The sequence below is a fragment of the Ascaphus truei genome, chromosome 10 (genome assembly GCF_040206685.1).
Source record: "Ascaphus truei isolate aAscTru1 chromosome 10, aAscTru1.hap1, whole genome shotgun sequence".
Classification (NCBI taxonomy): Eukaryota; Metazoa; Chordata; class Amphibia; order Anura; family Ascaphidae; genus Ascaphus; species Ascaphus truei.
Window position 1 is genome coordinate 4,858,131 of NC_134492.1, and position 15,060 is coordinate 4,873,190.

The 15,060-nt window shown below is 51.2% G+C and overlaps 2 protein-coding genes across 4 annotated transcripts in view; both read left to right on the forward strand.

Annotated features, from left to right (window-relative positions):
* The first annotated feature begins 1,642 nt into the window (after positions 1-1,642).
* Positions 1,643-4,437, forward strand: LOC142504033 (uncharacterized). Its single transcript, XM_075617142.1, has 3 exons — positions 1,643-1,685; positions 2,839-3,942; positions 4,016-4,437. The coding sequence occupies exons 1-3, from the start codon at positions 1,643-1,645 to the stop codon at positions 4,435-4,437; spliced, it is 1,569 nt and encodes a 522-aa protein (XP_075473257.1).
* A 118-nt stretch (positions 4,438-4,555) lies between these two features.
* ZNHIT6 (zinc finger HIT-type containing 6) overlaps positions 4,556-15,060 on the forward strand; it is a 38,302-nt gene continuing 27,797 nt past the window's right edge. The window contains exons 1-5 of one of the 3 annotated variants that reach the window (XR_012804023.1): positions 4,556-4,739; positions 11,397-11,462; positions 11,567-11,673; positions 12,571-12,656; positions 14,138-14,241. Coding sequence is in view for 2 of the 3 variants with exons in the window: in XM_075615629.1 (XP_075471744.1) it covers positions 4,648-4,739; positions 11,397-11,462; positions 11,567-11,673; positions 12,571-12,656; positions 14,138-14,241 (455 nt within the window). In the remaining variant the exon portion in view is untranslated. The remainder of the gene's footprint in view (positions 4,740-11,396; positions 11,463-11,566; positions 11,674-12,570; positions 12,657-14,137; positions 14,242-15,060) is intronic. The other 2 variants (XM_075615629.1, XM_075615628.1) reach the window with 2 other exon arrangements.

Genomic DNA, 15,060 nt, shown 5'->3' on the forward strand with positions numbered 1-15,060 from the left:
GTTATGGGGATTCCACAGTCCAAAGTCCAATAGGTATAGTATATTTCTTAGAAAGTGTAGGAGATGAGTGCAAAGGTATAACCAGGGAGACATATATTGGGGAAAATAAACCTTGGTTTTTATTCAGCCCGTAGCTTCAAACAACAGAGCTTTAACGCAGCATACAAATAAAGAAATAAAACAGGCCTATCCCTTTGTAAGGGCTGACTCACACTTCCCCGTCCCTATCTGCAGGGCTGGGAGGCTAGGCCTCTTGCCAACCTTTTCCCCTGAAGTCCAAAGAGGTACCTAGTATCAGGGTGCGTCTTCTCGCAGTCCAGGGTCTGGGTTGGGGTTCCAGGGGTGAATCCTCTGACAGGTTCCAGGGTGCACTGTGTCTTAGGATAGAGTGTCTGGTTCCCAGGGATCTCTCTGTGGCAGCACACACCTGCTTAGTGCTATAGAGATCCGCTGCATATAACGTAGGAGGCTTTTCTACCTGACTGATGAGCCAAGTGAAGACGGGCTAATTGTCTGTAGCTGCAATTAACCAGCTCCCTGCTGGACTGATCAGCCAGATACAGGCTTTCTATTTGGACAGGGGTTAACATCCTAACACAGAAAGTGACAATTAAGTACTTATAAATTACAGTAAAAAAGCAACTTCAAAAGAACCCTGTGGCTCTGTCACGTACGGCACCCTGCGAGCTCGCGACCTGCATACGGGACATGGGTTAATAATCACGCCCGCCCTTTTAAGTGAGCCCGTACAGGATAGGCATCCCAGATTAAGCTCTCTTTGAAGCCGAGCGCAAACCTGGAAAAAGTCCCCAACCCCAACAGATTATTTTAAAATAAAACTCCAATCACATTAACCCCTGATGCACCAGATGGATTAAAATACATAATATCTCATGACATTATCATGACAGGCTCTAAAATAATTTGATTAACTCATGCCACACTCACATCATTTTTCTTGCTCCTAAATTTTTTTACTGTATTATTAATCATCATCTCTACCGCATATCTTTAAAGGCTAATAAAATAACAATAAGTAAAATGTTCTCTTATAAAGAGCATTGCATTAACTATAATGCATGATAATGTGATACAAGAAAGGCATTCACCCTAACATTGCAGAAAGCCTGTTAAAGTTAACAAGAGACTTCACATGAGACAAATCATACCTACACTTGACATTATTCCCATCCAAACCCTGAAAGGGGGGCATTTTAGGTAGCGGCAGCACACCTCTATACTGTATACAACATGTGGAGAGATACCTGTAAACGCAGCTGAGATTCCTGGGAAATATCTGCTCTGACAATGTATGTTAACCTCGGGGGAAAATAACATGTTACTGTTTTAGGTAATGTCACGTTATGATCCCTGATCTAACGCAGCTTTGTGGATCCAGCTCTGTGTGCGACACAGCTAACAAAGGCACAAGGGTGTATACTATTTAAATTGTTGGAAAGAGAGGCGCTGCTTACAGAGTTCTCGGTTAGTTTTTCCAGGGGTTATGTTTTTAGCCAGCAGAAAAAAAAATTGAATTGGTCAAAGAACCGCACATTCTTTGGTGGAAATATTGTCCATAGTGGCTCACTAAAGTTAACGCCAGGTGGTCTTGTATAGCTGATGTTTAGATATCAGTTGGACAATGAAGTTCATCTGTAAAAATGACGGGCGCCATCTCAGACCTGGTGAGTTTATAAGTAAGTACTAGGTACAAAAGTACAGCACTGAGACGCAGAGTTGGATACCCACCATAATCTCTGGATCATGTAACCCCTCTTACTGACACACCCCAAACCGGTGCAAAACTTGGGAGGAAAAACCTCGATACATTGACACAAAAAGATGGAAATTATCCAATATGGAATATGCACCCCCACATGCCCCATTTGCACCCAGTAATCTGAAATGCTGTGAACAGCAGGCTCAGTACTGGGTCAGCTCAAGAATGCTCCTAACAATCATTGCTAATCCTGCTTTCTGCAAATTCATGCTGCCGCTTATACGTATGTCTATCTTTATTTGTATAGCACCGCGCATGTACACAGCACTTCACAGCAGTATTGCATACAACACAATAATATGAGACCTAATCGGAATAAGCATTACATAAAAGTAAACAGTAGGAAAAAGGGTCTTTGTCCTGAAGAATTTATAATGTAAGTGGTATGTAGGGAGAATTTAGAGACAGTAGGAGGGTACCCCAACTTCCTGCATCCAGCCTAAGGCTAAGGCCATACAGCGTTCGGCCGGGCAGAGGCGTGCCAAGGCTGTGACATCACCCGCGTGGAGGGTGCGTTTTCGGGCCATGGTAGATACGCCATTGGGGGCGTGCCTAGGGGCGTCACAGAGCTGGTTTGCTCTCTGCAAAAATAGTGTTTCACTAAATACTAAGTAAGCCTGCTAATAACCAGGCACAGTCACGTGGAGTGTATGAATTTAGGTTGCTCACAGTAAGCAGCAGCAGGAGCACAGTAAGCAGCAGCAGGAGCACAGTAAGCAGCAGTAGCAGCAGCAGCACAGTAAGCAGCAGCAGGACAGTAAGCAGCAGGAGCACAGTAAGCAGCAGTAGCAGCAGGAGCACAGTAAGCAGCAGCAGCAGGAGCACAGTAAGCAGGAGCACAGTAAGCAGCAGGGGCACAGTAAGCAGCAGCAGCAGGAGCACAGTAAGCAGCAGCAGGAGCACAGTAAGCAGCAGCAGCAGCACAGTAAGCAGCAGGAGGAGCACAGTAAGCAGCAGCAGGAGCACAGTAAGCAGCAGGAGCACAGTAAGAAGTAGCAGCAGGAGCACAGTAAGCAACAGCAGCAGGAGCACAGTAAGCAACAGCAGCAGGAGCACAGTAAGCAGCAGGAACACAGTAAGCAGCAGTAGCAGCACAGTAAGCAGCAGCAGGAGCACAGTAAGCAGCAGGGGCACAGTAAGCAGCAGCAGCAGGAGCACAGTGAGCAGCAGCAGGAGCACAGTAAGCAGCAGCAGGAGCACAGTAAGCAGTAGCAGCAGGAGCACAGTAAGCAACAGCAGCATGAGCACAGTAAGCAGCAGCATGAGCACAGTAAGCAGCAGCAGGAGCACAGTAAGCAGCAGTAGCAGCAGGAACACAGTAAGCAGCAGTAGCAGCACAGTAAGCAGCAGCGGGACAGTAATCAGCAGCAGGAGCACAGTGAGCAGCAGCAGGAGCACAGTAAGCAGCAGCAGGAGCACAGTAAGCAGTAGCAGCAGGAGCACAGTAAGCAACAGCAGCATGAGCACAGTAAGCAGCAGCATGAGCACAGTAAGCAGCAGCAGGAGCACAGTAAGCAGCAGTAGCAGCAGGAACACAGTAAGCAGCAGTAGCAGCACAGTAAGCAGCAGCGGGACAGTAATCAGCAGCAGGAGCACAGTAAGCAGCAGCAGGAGCACAGTAAGCAGCAGCAGCAGGAGCACAGTAAGCAGCAGGAGGAGCACAGTAAGCAGCAGCAGGAGCACAGTAAGCAGCAGGAGCACAGTAAGCAGCAGCAGGAGCACAGTAAGCAGTAGCAGCAGGAGCACAGTAAGCAACAGCAGTAGGAGCACAGTAAGCAACAGCAGCAGAAGCACAGTAAGCAGCAGCAGAAGCACAGTAAGCAGCAGCAGGAGCACAGTGAGCACAGTAAGCAGCAGGAGCACAGTAAGCAGCAGCAGGAGCACAGTAAGCAGTAGCAGCAGGAGCACAGTAAGCAACAGCAGTAGGAGCACAGTAAGCAACAGCAGCAGAAGCACAGTAAGCAGCAGCAGGAGCACAGTGAGCAGCAGCAGGAGCACAGTGAGCACAGTAAGCAGCAGGAGCACAGTAAGCAGCAGCAGGAGCACAGTAAGCAGTAGCAGCAGGAGCACAGTAAGCAACAGCAGCATGAGCACAGTAAGCAGCAGCATGAGCACAGTAAGCAGCAGCAGGAGCACAGTAAGCAGCAGCAGGAGCACAGTAAGCAGCAGGAGCACAGTAAATAAGCAGCAGCAGGAGCACAGTAAGCAGGAGCACAGTAAGCAGCAGGGGCACAGTAAGCAGCAGCAGCAGGAGCACAGTAAGCAGCAGCAGGAGCACAGTAAGCAGCAGCAGGAGCACAGTAAGCAGTAGCAGCAGGAGCACAGTAAGCAACAGCAGCAGGAGCACAGTGAGCAGCAGCAGGAGCAAAGTGAGCACAGCAAGCAGCAGGAGCACAGTAAGCAGCAGCAGGAGCACAGTAAGCAACAGCAGCATGAGCACAGTAAGCAGCAGCAGGAGCACAGTAAGCAGCAGCAGGAGCACAGTAAGCAGCAGCAGGAGCACAGTAAGCAGTAGCAGCAGGAGCACAGTAAGCAACAGCAGCAGGAGCACAGTAAGCAACAGCAGCAGGAGCACAGTGAGCAGCAGCAGGAGCACAGTAAGCAGCAGCAGGAGCACAGCAATGGTTATGTCACGTGTCTCCGTTCAGCCTATGTGAGCCAGCAAACATTTGCCAGCCGAAACATGTCGCGCGCAGCTTCCAGCCAAAAGATGGCTGCTGGCCACAACTCGCATAACCTGCGTCTCCATGGCAGCAGCCCCGCCCACACTGCGTCGCTGTAGCTTAATGCAGACCAGTTCCGGAAGTGTTGGAGAGCCGGAAGTGGTCTGCACGTGTGAGCACTGGGGCGCTGTGCTGGTGTGAGAGATGGAAGCGCTGCCCGTGTCCGGCGGGGGCACGGGAGACGATACAGGTGTCACAGCGGCCCGCTGCCGGAAACGGAAGATGTCCCTGAATATGTGAGCGCGCGCGTGTGTCTCCGGGGAGGGGTCTGTCTCAGACAAGCAGTGGTGCTGTGTGTGTGTGTGTGTGTGTCTCCCGGGGGGGCTGTCTCAGACAAGCAGTGGTACTGTGTGTGTGTCTCGGGGGGGGGGGGGGGTAGGGGTTAGGCTGTCTCAGACAAGCAGTGGTGCTGTGTGTGTGTCTCCTGGGAGGGGGCTGTCTCAGACAAGCAGTGGTACTGTGTGAGTGTCTCCCGGGGGGGGGGGGGCTGTCTCAGACAAGCAGTGGTACTGTGTGTGTGTGTGTGTGTGTCTCCCGGGGGGGGCTGTCTCAGACAAGCAGTGGTACTGTGTGTGTGTCTCCCGGGGGGGGGGGGCTATCTCAGACAACCAGTGGTGCTGTGTGTGTGTCTCCTGGGAGGGGGCTGTCTCAGACAAGCAGTGGTACTGTGTGTGTGTCTCCTGGGAGGGGTCTGTCTCAGACAAGCAGTGGTACTGTGTGTGTGTCTCTGGGGGGGGGGCTGTCTCAGACAAGCAGTGGGTGTGTGTGTGTCTCCCGGGGGGGGGGGGGGGGGGCGGCAGTCTCAGACAAGCAGTGGATCTGTGTGTGTGTGTGTGTGTCTCCCGGGGGGGGGCTGTCTCAGACAAGCAGTGGTACTGTGTGTGTGTGTGTCTCTGGGGAGGGGCTGTCTCAGACAAGCAGTGGTACTGTGTGTGTGTGTCTCCGGGGGGGCTGTCTCAGACAAGCAGTGGTGCTGTGTGTGTGTCTCCGGGGAGGGGTCTGTCTCAGACAAGCAGTGGTGCTGTGTGTGTGTCTCCCGGGGGGGGGGGGGGCTATCTCAGACAAGCAGTGGTGCTGTGTGTGTCTCTCCTGGGAGGGGGCTGTCTCAGACAAGCAGTGGTACTGTGTGTGTGTCTCCTGGGAGGGGTCTGTCTCAGACAAGCAGTGGTACTGTGTGTGTGTGTCTCCCGGGGGGGCTGTCTCAGACAAGCAGTGGTACTGTGTGTGTGTGTGTGTGTGTGTGTGTGTGTCTCCGGGGAGGGGCTGTCTCAGACAAGCAGTGGTACTGTGTGTGTGTGTGTGTGTGTGTGTGTGTGTGTGTGTGTGTGTGTCTCCGGGGAGGGGCTGTCTCAGACAAGCAGTGGTACTGTGTGTGTGTGTCTCTCCGGGGAGGGGGCTGTCTCAGACAAGCAGTGGCACTGTGTGTGTGTCTCCGGGGAGGGGGCTGTCTCAGACAAGCAGTGGTACTGTGTGTGTATCTCCGGGGAGGGGCTGTCTCAGACAAGCAGTGGTACTGTGTGTGTGTCTCCAGGGGGAGGGGCTGTCTCAGACAAGCAGTGGTGCTGTGTGTGTGTCTCCCGGGGGGGGGGGGGGGCTGTCTCAGACAAGCAGTGGTACTGTGTGTGTGTCCTCCGGGGAGGGGGCTGTCTCAGACAAGCAGTGGTACTGTGTGTGTGTGTGTCTCTGGGGAGGGGCTGTCTCAGACAAGCAGTGGTACTGTGTGTGTGTGTCTCCCGGGGGGGCTGTCTCAGACAAGCAGTGGTGCTGTGTGTGTGTCTCCCGGGGGGGGGGGGGGGGGGGCGGCAGTCTCAGACAAGCAGTGGATCTGTGTGTGTGTGTGTGTGTCTCCCGGGGGGGGGCTGTCTCAGACAAGCAGTGGTACTGTGTGTGTGTGTGTCTCTGGGGAGGGGCTGTCTCAGACAAGCAGTGGTACTGTGTGTGTGTGTCTCCCGGGGGGGCTGTCTCAGACAAGCAGTGGTGCTGTGTGTGTGTCTCCGGGGAGGGGTCTGTCTCAGACAAGCAGTGGTGCTGTGTGTGTGTCTCCCGGGGGGGGGGGGGGGGCTATCTCAGACAAGCAGTGGTGCTGTGTGTGTCTCTCCTGGGAGGGGGCTGTCTCAGACAAGCAGTGGTACTGTGTGTGTGTCTCCTGGGAGGGGTCTGTCTCAGACAAGCAGTGGTACTGTGTGTGTGTGTCTCCCGGGGGGGCTGTCTCAGACAAGCAGTGGTACTGTGTGTGTGTGTGTGTGTGTGTGTGTGTGTCTCCGGGGAGGGGCTGTCTCAGACAAGCAGTGGTACTGTGTGTGTGTGTGTGTGTGTGTGTGTGTGTGTGTGTGTGTGTGTGTGTCTCCGGGGAGGGGCTGTCTCAGACAAGCAGTGGTACTGTGTGTGTGTGTCTCTCCGGGGAGGGGGCTGTCTCAGACAAGCAGTGGCACTGTGTGTGTGTCTCCGGGGAGGGGGCTGTCTCAGACAAGCAGTGGTACTGTGTGTGTATCTCCGGGGAGGGGCTGTCTCAGACAAGCAGTGGTACTGTGTGTGTGTCTCCAGGGGGAGGGGCTGTCTCAGACAAGCAGTGGTGCTGTGTGTGTGTCTCCCGGGGGGGGGGGGGGCTGTCTCAGACAAGCAGTGGTACTGTGTGTGTGTCTCCGGGGAGGGGGCTGTCTCAGACAAGCAGTGGTACTGTGTGTGTCTCCGGGGAGGGGCTGTCTCAGACAACCAGTGGTCCTGTGTGTGTGTCTCCCGGGGGGGTCTGTCTCAGACAAGCAGTGGCACTGTGTGTGTCTCCCGGGGGGGGGGGGGGGCTGTCTCAGACAAGTAGTGGTACTGTGTGTGTCTCCCGGGGGGGGGGGGGGGCTGTCTCAGACAAGTAGTGGTACTGTGTGTGTGTGTCTCTGGGGAGGGGCTGTCTCAGACAAGCAGTGGTTCTGTGTGTGTGTCTCCCGGGGGGGGGGGGGGGGGGGGCTGTCTCAGACAAGTAGTGGTTCTGTGTGTGTGTGTCTCCGGGGAGGGGGCTGTCTCAGACAAGCAGTGGTACTGTGTGTGTGTGTGTGTCTTCGGGGGGGGCTGTCTCAGACAAGCAGTGGTGCTGTGTGTGTGTCTCCGGGGAGGGGGCTGTCTCAGACAAGCAGTGGCACTGTGTGTGTGTGTCTCCCGGGGGGGTCTGTCTCAGACAAGCAGTGGTACTGTGTGTGTTTTTGGGGAGGGGCTGTCTCAGACAAGCAGTGGTACTGTGTGTGTGTCTTTGGGGAGGGGCTGTCTCAGACAAGCAGTGGCACTGTGTGTGTTTTTGGGGAGGGGGCTGTCTCAGACAAGCAGTGGCACTGTGTTTGTGTGTCTCCCGGGGGGATCTGTCTTAGTCAAGTAGTGGTTCTGTGTGTGTGTGTCTCTGGGGGGGGGGGGCTGTCTCAGACAAGCAGTGGTTCTGTGTGTGTGTGTGTCTTCCGGGGGGGGCTGTCTCAGACAAGCAGTGGTACTGTGTGTGTGTCTTTGGGGAGGGGGCTGTCTCAGACAAGCAGTGGTTCTGTGTGTGTGTGTGTCTCCCGGGGGGGGCTGTCTCAGACAAGCAGTGGTACTGTGTGTGTGTCTCTGGGGGGGGGGCTGTCTCAGACAAGCAGTGGTTCTGTGTGTGTGTGTGTCTCCCGGGGGGGGGGGGGGGGCGGCAGTCTCAGACAAGCAGTGGATCTGTGTGTGTGTGTGTCTCCCGGGGGGGGCTGTCTCAGACAAGCAGTGGTACTGTGTGTGTGTGTGTGTCTCTGGGGAGGGGCTGTCTCAGACAAGCAGTGGTACTGTGTGTGTGTCTCCCGGGGGGGGGGGGGGGCTGTCTCAGACAAGCAGTGGTACTGTGTGTGTGTCTCTGGGGAGGGGGCTGTCTCAGACAAGCAGTGGTACTGTGTGTGTGTCTCCCGGGGGGCTGTCTCAGACAAGCAGTGGTACTGTGTGTGTGTCTCCCGGGGGGGTCTGTCTCAGACAAGCAGTGGCACTGTGTGTGTGTCTTTGGGGAGGGGCTGTCTCAGACAAGCAGTGGTACTGTGTGTGTGTCTCCCGGGGGGGTCTGTCTCAGACAAGCAGTGGCACTGTGTGTGTGTCTTTGGGGAGGGGCTGTCTCAGACAAGCAGTGGTATTGTGTGTGTGTCTCTGGGGAGGGGCTGTCTCAGACAAGCAGTGGTACTGTGTGTGTGTGTGTCTCCCGGGGGGGGCTGTCTCAGACAAGCAGTGGTACTGTGTGTGTGTGTCTCCGGGGGGGGCTGTCTCAGACAAGCAGTGGTGCTGTGTGTGTGTCTCCCGGGGGGGGGGGGGGCTGTCTCAGACAAGCAGTGGTACTGTGTGTGTCTCCGGGGGAGGGGGCTGTCTCAGACAACCAGTGGTGCTGTGTGTGTGTCTCCGGGGGGGGGGGGGGCTGTCTCAGACAAGCAGTGGTACTGTGTGTGTGTCTCCCGGGGGGGGCTGTCTCAGACAAGCAGTGGTGCTGTGTGTGTGTCTCCGGGGGGGGGGGGCTGTCTCATACAAGCAGTGGTACTGTGTGTGTGTCTCCCGGGGGGGGCTGTCTCAGACAAGCAGTGGTACTGTGTGTGTGTGTCTCCGGGGAGGGGCTGTCTCAGACAACCAGTGGTACTGTGTGTGTCTCCGGGGGAGGGGGCAGTCTCAGACAAGCAGTGGTGCTGTGTGTGTGTGTGTCTCCCGGGGGGGGCTGTCTCAGACAAGCAGTGATACTGTGTGTGTGTGTCTCCCGGGGGGGGGCTGTCTCAGACAACCAGTGGTACTGTGTGTGTCTCCCGGGGGGGGGCTGTCTCAGACAACCAGTGGTACTGTGTGTGTCTCCGGGGGAGGGGGCTGTCTCAGACAAGCAGTGGTACTGTGTGTGTCTCCGGGGAGGGGGCTGTCTCAGACAAGCAGTGGCACTGTGTGTGTGTGTCTCCCGGGGGGGGCTGTCTCAGACAAGCAGTGGTGCTGTGTGTGTGTCTCCCGGGGGGGGTGCTGTCTCAGACAAGCAGTGGTATTGTGTGTGTGTCTCTGGGGAGGGGGCTGTCTCAGACAAGCAGTGGTACTGTGTGTGTGTCTCCCGGGGGGGGGGGGCTGTCTCAGATAAGCAGTGGTACTGTGTGTGTGTCTCCCGGGGGGGCTGTCTCAGACAAGCAGTGGCACTGTGTGTGTGTCTCCGGGGAGGGGGCTGTCTCAGACGAGCAGTGGCACTGTGTGTGTGTCTCCCGGGGGGGCTGTCTCAGACAAGCAGTGGCACTGTGTGTGTGTCTCCGGGGGGGGCTGTCTCAGACAAGCAGTGGCACTGTGTGTGTGTCTCCGGGGAGGGGGCTGTCTCAGACAAGCAGTGGTACTGTGTGTGTGTCTCCCGGGGGGGGGGGGGGTCTGTCTCAGACAAGCAGTGGTGCTGTGTGTGTGTCTCCAGGGAGGGGGCTGTCTCAGACAAGCAGTGGTACTGTGTGTGTCTCCTGGGGGGGTCTGTCTCAGACAAGCAGTGGTACTGTGTGTGTGTCTCCGGGGAGGGGGCTGTCTCAGACAAGCAGTGGTGCTGTGTGTGTGTGTCTCCGGGGAAGGGGCTGTCTCAGACAAGCAGTGGTACTGTGTGTGTGTCTCCCGGGGGGGGGCTGTCTCAGACAACCAGTGGTCCTGTGTGTGTGTCTCCGGGGGAGGGGGCTGTCTCAGACAACCAGTGGTTCTGTGTGTGTCTCCGGGGGAGGGGGGGGGGCTGTCTCAGACAACCAGTGGTCCTGTGTGTGTGTCTCCGGGGGAGGGGGCTGTCTCAGACAACCAGTGGTACTGTGTGTGTCTCCGGGGGAGGGGGGGGGGCTGTCTCAGACAAGCAGTGGTGCTGTGTGTGTGTCTCCTGGGGGGGACTGTCTCAGACAAGCAGTGGTACTGTGTGTGTGTGTCTCCCGGGGGGGCTGTCTCAGACAAGCAGTGGTACTGTGTGTGTGTGTGTGTCTCCGGGGGAAGGGGTTAGGCTGTCTCAGACAAGCAGTGGTACTGATATATAGCAAATGGAAATATTACTTTGTGCTCATTTGCATTTCTTAGGTCTGTAACACTGCCTTTCACCATTATCACCGAGCATACAGTGCTTCCACTGCAGCAAGGGATTCTGGGAAATGACATGCAAATGAGCACACAGTGCCACCTTTTGCTTCAAATCCATTTTGACATGGACCCCTATAAGCTTATTTGAGCAGAGCCTGGGTTAAGATGCATAGCCAGTAAACCTACCCTCAGACGGCAGTTTCGACCTTAATGGGTTTCATCAGTATGAGGCTGGTTATACTGGCTGATATAGATATAAATATATATCTATATCATGGTTCATACTTTGGTAGCTGCATCCTTGCTTCCTCTGTCCCACCCCACACACAGAGCGTGTTACAGGATGGGAACGTGGAGTGTCTCTGGAGGTGCAGCAAGTTATTTTAGCCTTGTTGACCACTTGCAGTTTTAGTTGCCAGTGTTTTTCAGCTGTGATTTGGAAATGCAAAATTGCTTCCAAATTGTGTGTGTCATGCGGACCAAGAATAAGTGCGCATACTTCTGCAAATCCAAGAAGTAAACGGGCCACTGCAATTAGGGCGTCCCTCGAACTAAAATAGTGGGGTTCAGCTCTGGAGGGACCCCCTGCTTTGTATATATCCATGTGGAAAATGGGTGGCATATGTGGCTTTAAACATGCCGCTGCCATCAGTTACTTTTGGGCCTTGGAAAAAGTGGGAACTACATATGATTGAAAAATCAAGTAAGGGGCTCTTTGCGCGTCTTCTGTTTATTGCATTGTAGCTCATGCCACACAAAGGAGACTGATCGTTGCTGTGCACTTAAACCTCTCTCTAGCCACATCTTTACTTTAAGGACTAGAAAGTCTGTTACATCTTGTAACGATACATTTTTATTTCAAACAGTTGTGAGACCTGTGGTTCTGACGAAGCCAAGTACAGATGTCCACGATGTATGAAATATTCCTGCAGGTAAAACGAGGCTTTTCCTTCAGTCTTAATGTAATATATGTTGTCTGTTACCTATGCCAGGCCTGGCGTTCAGAACCTAATGTGTTTCCCGTTCCTCCCCAAAGTTTATCTTGCGTAAAGCAGCACAAAACTGACGTCCGCTGTGATGGAATCCGAGACAAGGCCGCATTTGTTTCTATTAGCAACTTTAATGAAATAAATCTCCTGAGTGGTAAGTTTCGTGTTTTTAATGTCTAATACAGAAGTAAATCTATAGTAAAATAAAATGAATACGGACATCTTTACAACTTTACGTGATCATTTTAATGTCTGCTAATAAAATAAAGGGAATAAAGTAAAATGGTGAAGTTCAAAAGATTTGTTTCACAGTAAGTCAGCACGAAGTTACTCTGGTTTATATAGAACGGGGGGTTGCAACTAGTGGTATAGGTACCATCGATGTTACATAAGGACCTCCACACTCCTGTCATTTCTAAATGTCAGATCCCTATGGAAAGAGTGGACGGGCAGAGCAAAACCAACCAAATATTCTAGTGTTTATTATTTAATAATTGAATACTAGGAGACCGGGATAGATATGATACAAGTACAGACTTGTATGTGGGAAATTCTTTGAAGTTTTTCTAGTGATACAGAACAAAATAACTTAAAACAAAGAAATCAATCTTAAGTGACTTGTGAATGTCAAGAAGAATGTATATAATTCAGTGAAATCCACTTTATTTACCATCTATTTATTACAACTTCCAAACGAGATCCACACTTTGTGGAAATGGTGTTCCTCATATTAACTATTACCCGTAACCTTCAAGTTGTTCATGTCTTCTATGCTGGGCATGTTTAGTACAATACTTTCCCAGAAGTAAAGCGAGTAACAGCCTTGAAGTATCTCCGACGCGATCATAAATTCCTTTCCATAGGAAGATGATTTGGGCGCGTTCTGCATGTAACGGAAACAAAATACCCACCGAGGGGTCCACATACTACAGAGCATTGTGTGGATCATTCTATTTCTATATACTGGCATTTAGCAGCTGTAAGGCTTTTCTTTGTATATATTTTGAAGTGGTGCTTATATTCTTTCACTGCCGCTTGTTCCAACTGTCAGATTACCGCTTGTTGGAAGATGCTGGAAGATCCGCTGATTGCGCTGGTCGAGATCTTGTATTGCAATGGCCCACAAGTAATAAATTTGTAAGTTATGACTTATATTTAAAGTCCTTTTTAATTAGCAGTTGACTTGGTTTTATTAAGAGAAGACTACATTAGATAACCTGTTAGTACAAACTATGTTACATAGTTTCTATGTAACTATGTAACTTTAATACCTTCACTGGCACGCTTACTCTATCAGCAACGTTTTTAAACCTTGTATACATACATAATTGCCACATGGCATCTTTGCAGGCTGCATTGTGTACAGTGGGGTGGTGATTAGAGACGGGTGATAGTGTCGGTTTGGCCTGCTAATTTTCACACACACAGTTTTCTATTTTGTCACAAACCTGCAAAAGTTTGTTTGAACATTGTTGTTAAAAAATTGCACAAAAGTACTGTATGCAATTCTGCCTTTGGCCACTAGAGTGCGCTTCGATGAACTTGAGTAAAGAAGTGTCTTTCTCCTTTATATAGAGTCCCAAGTTGCTTATATAGAGTGATTGCTATTTTTGGTGTTGATTTATTTTGTTCTGTTATTTTCGTTTTATTCGTGTTAATAATGGGGGATGCATGTGACCTACATTTTATTTTGGCATTTATCGGTGCTTTTTTTTTTTTTTTGAGTGTGTGTGACCTACCTGTGACTGGTGGAAATCAATAGGAAATGATGCCTAACCTCCGGGGGGGGAGGAGGAGGGGGCTTAACTGAAAGTGCAAGATGTGTTTTATATTTTTATTTGTTTATATAGCACCGACAATGCTTTACAGGGTATTATAATACAGTATTGCGCAGCAAAGTCAGATACCAGGAGAGGAGATCCCAGTCCCAGAGAGCTTACAATCTAAGTGGTATGATGGGAGAGTTACAGAGCCAACAGGTGAGGGAATAAGTGCAGTAGGTGGCAGTGCTTGGCCACAGCGGTTGGTAGGGGTGACTGACTGTGGGATAGTAGCCACGAGTCCAGGCTTCTTTTCAGAGGTGCGTTCTAAGGTTGGTCAGGTTTTTGTTTTTAATTGGATGGGTTAACACCATTAGCAGGGAGGCAGTAGCGAGGGCAGATGTGTGTGTCAGGGTCCAGGATCAGGAGAGACTGGGAGAGAGATTTTTGTGGGGGTGCTTTTTTTCGAGTTGTGTGTGAAAGATCAGTCGATGGTGTTTTTCATTTCACCTAAAACCAGAATCCCTACTTGTATATAATGTTTACCACCCCAAACGCACCTTTACCCAAGTTGTGAATAAATAGCTGTGCACACTTGAGGTACCTATGCTAATTTAGGTATGCCAAGCATATTCAAATGACTTGAATTGGCATATTTCCAGGTATCCCAGGGTTCTCTCTTTTCCTGGTGCCTCTCCATGTGTTGTACAAAGATGTTTGGGGTGGTTGGTATACATAGCACTTTGCACTCGAGTCAAATAGGACTCCCTCATTAATGTAAATAACATCAGCACAAAATATTGCTGGTAGGTTCTTGATTAGAATGACATTTTTTTTGTTTTATTTGTATTTCTTTAGCTAAATTATTTGAAAAACAGAGGAAGACGCCATGCCATTGACCTGAAAATTTTGCCTATTGGATTCACAAAGAGAAGAGAGAATTCAACCTTTTTCAACAAGAAGTACGTATCGAATGTGTGAGTGGTGGAAAATCTAGGTACAATGCCTACATTACTACGACATATGAAATAAAGGTTAAAAACTGTACTTGGCCATGCAATATTATACCATGTTTCACATAACAGTAACAAAGAACCCCTGTGCACACCCAATATAACAATTTATGGCATTCATTTATATCATTCTTCTAATAAGTATGGATCGTTTCGTTCCCATCTTTTGGCAAAAACATGTTAAGCTGCCAATATGTCACGGTACTCTCTTCCAGCGCTGTTCTTCGCTACCAAATGTATACTGGGCCCGTTGAATTTCACCCGCGTCATGGAGAAAAGAGGACACACGTGTATATTTCTAATGCTTGAAATTATGCCTGCAGAAATGTGATATTATTAGTCAAACTTCAAACGCCTTTAATACGCACCATAAAATGCGTGCTGTCCCCGCGTGTAGCGTACGCTGTTAAGGACTTGAGGTCTATTTGTGAACCTGCGTTTATAACGCCAGAACTGGGGAGAACCCGGCCCGGTGTCTTCTAGTATATTTCAAGTAAATACTTTTATAGAAGGAAATAATGCAATAAAACGTTAAAAAAATATAATAGAAAAGAACAAAGAAACAGAATAAGTTGCCTGATAAAAGTAGAAGCCCAATTCGGGGGGTCTGCAGTCCTTCATCCGTCTCCTGGAAGTCTTCCACGGGAAGCTGCTGCCCAGGTACACCTCTGCGCCTTCTCTCTGCTTGGGCGCCACTCCTCCGTGCGCCGGACACCGAGGGGTCGCGCTTAATGCTGGGAAAGAACCCGGTGCTGCGGCTGGCGTGCT

What these genes read in the sequence shown, in the direction of transcription:
- LOC142504033 (XM_075617142.1), top strand. Translation starts at nt 1,643, where the DNA reads ATGAAGTTCATCTGTAAAAATGACGGGCGCCATCTCAGACCTG. An exon ending in CGGGCGCCATCTCAGACCTG is followed by an intron (nt 1,686 to 2,838) that starts GTGAGTTTATAA and finishes GCAGGAGCACAG; the next exon opens with TAAGCAGCAGGAACACAGTA. An exon ending in CAGCAGCAGGAGCACAGTAA is followed by an intron (nt 3,943 to 4,015) that starts GCAGCAGGAGCA and finishes GCAGGGGCACAG; the next exon opens with TAAGCAGCAGCAGCAGGAGC.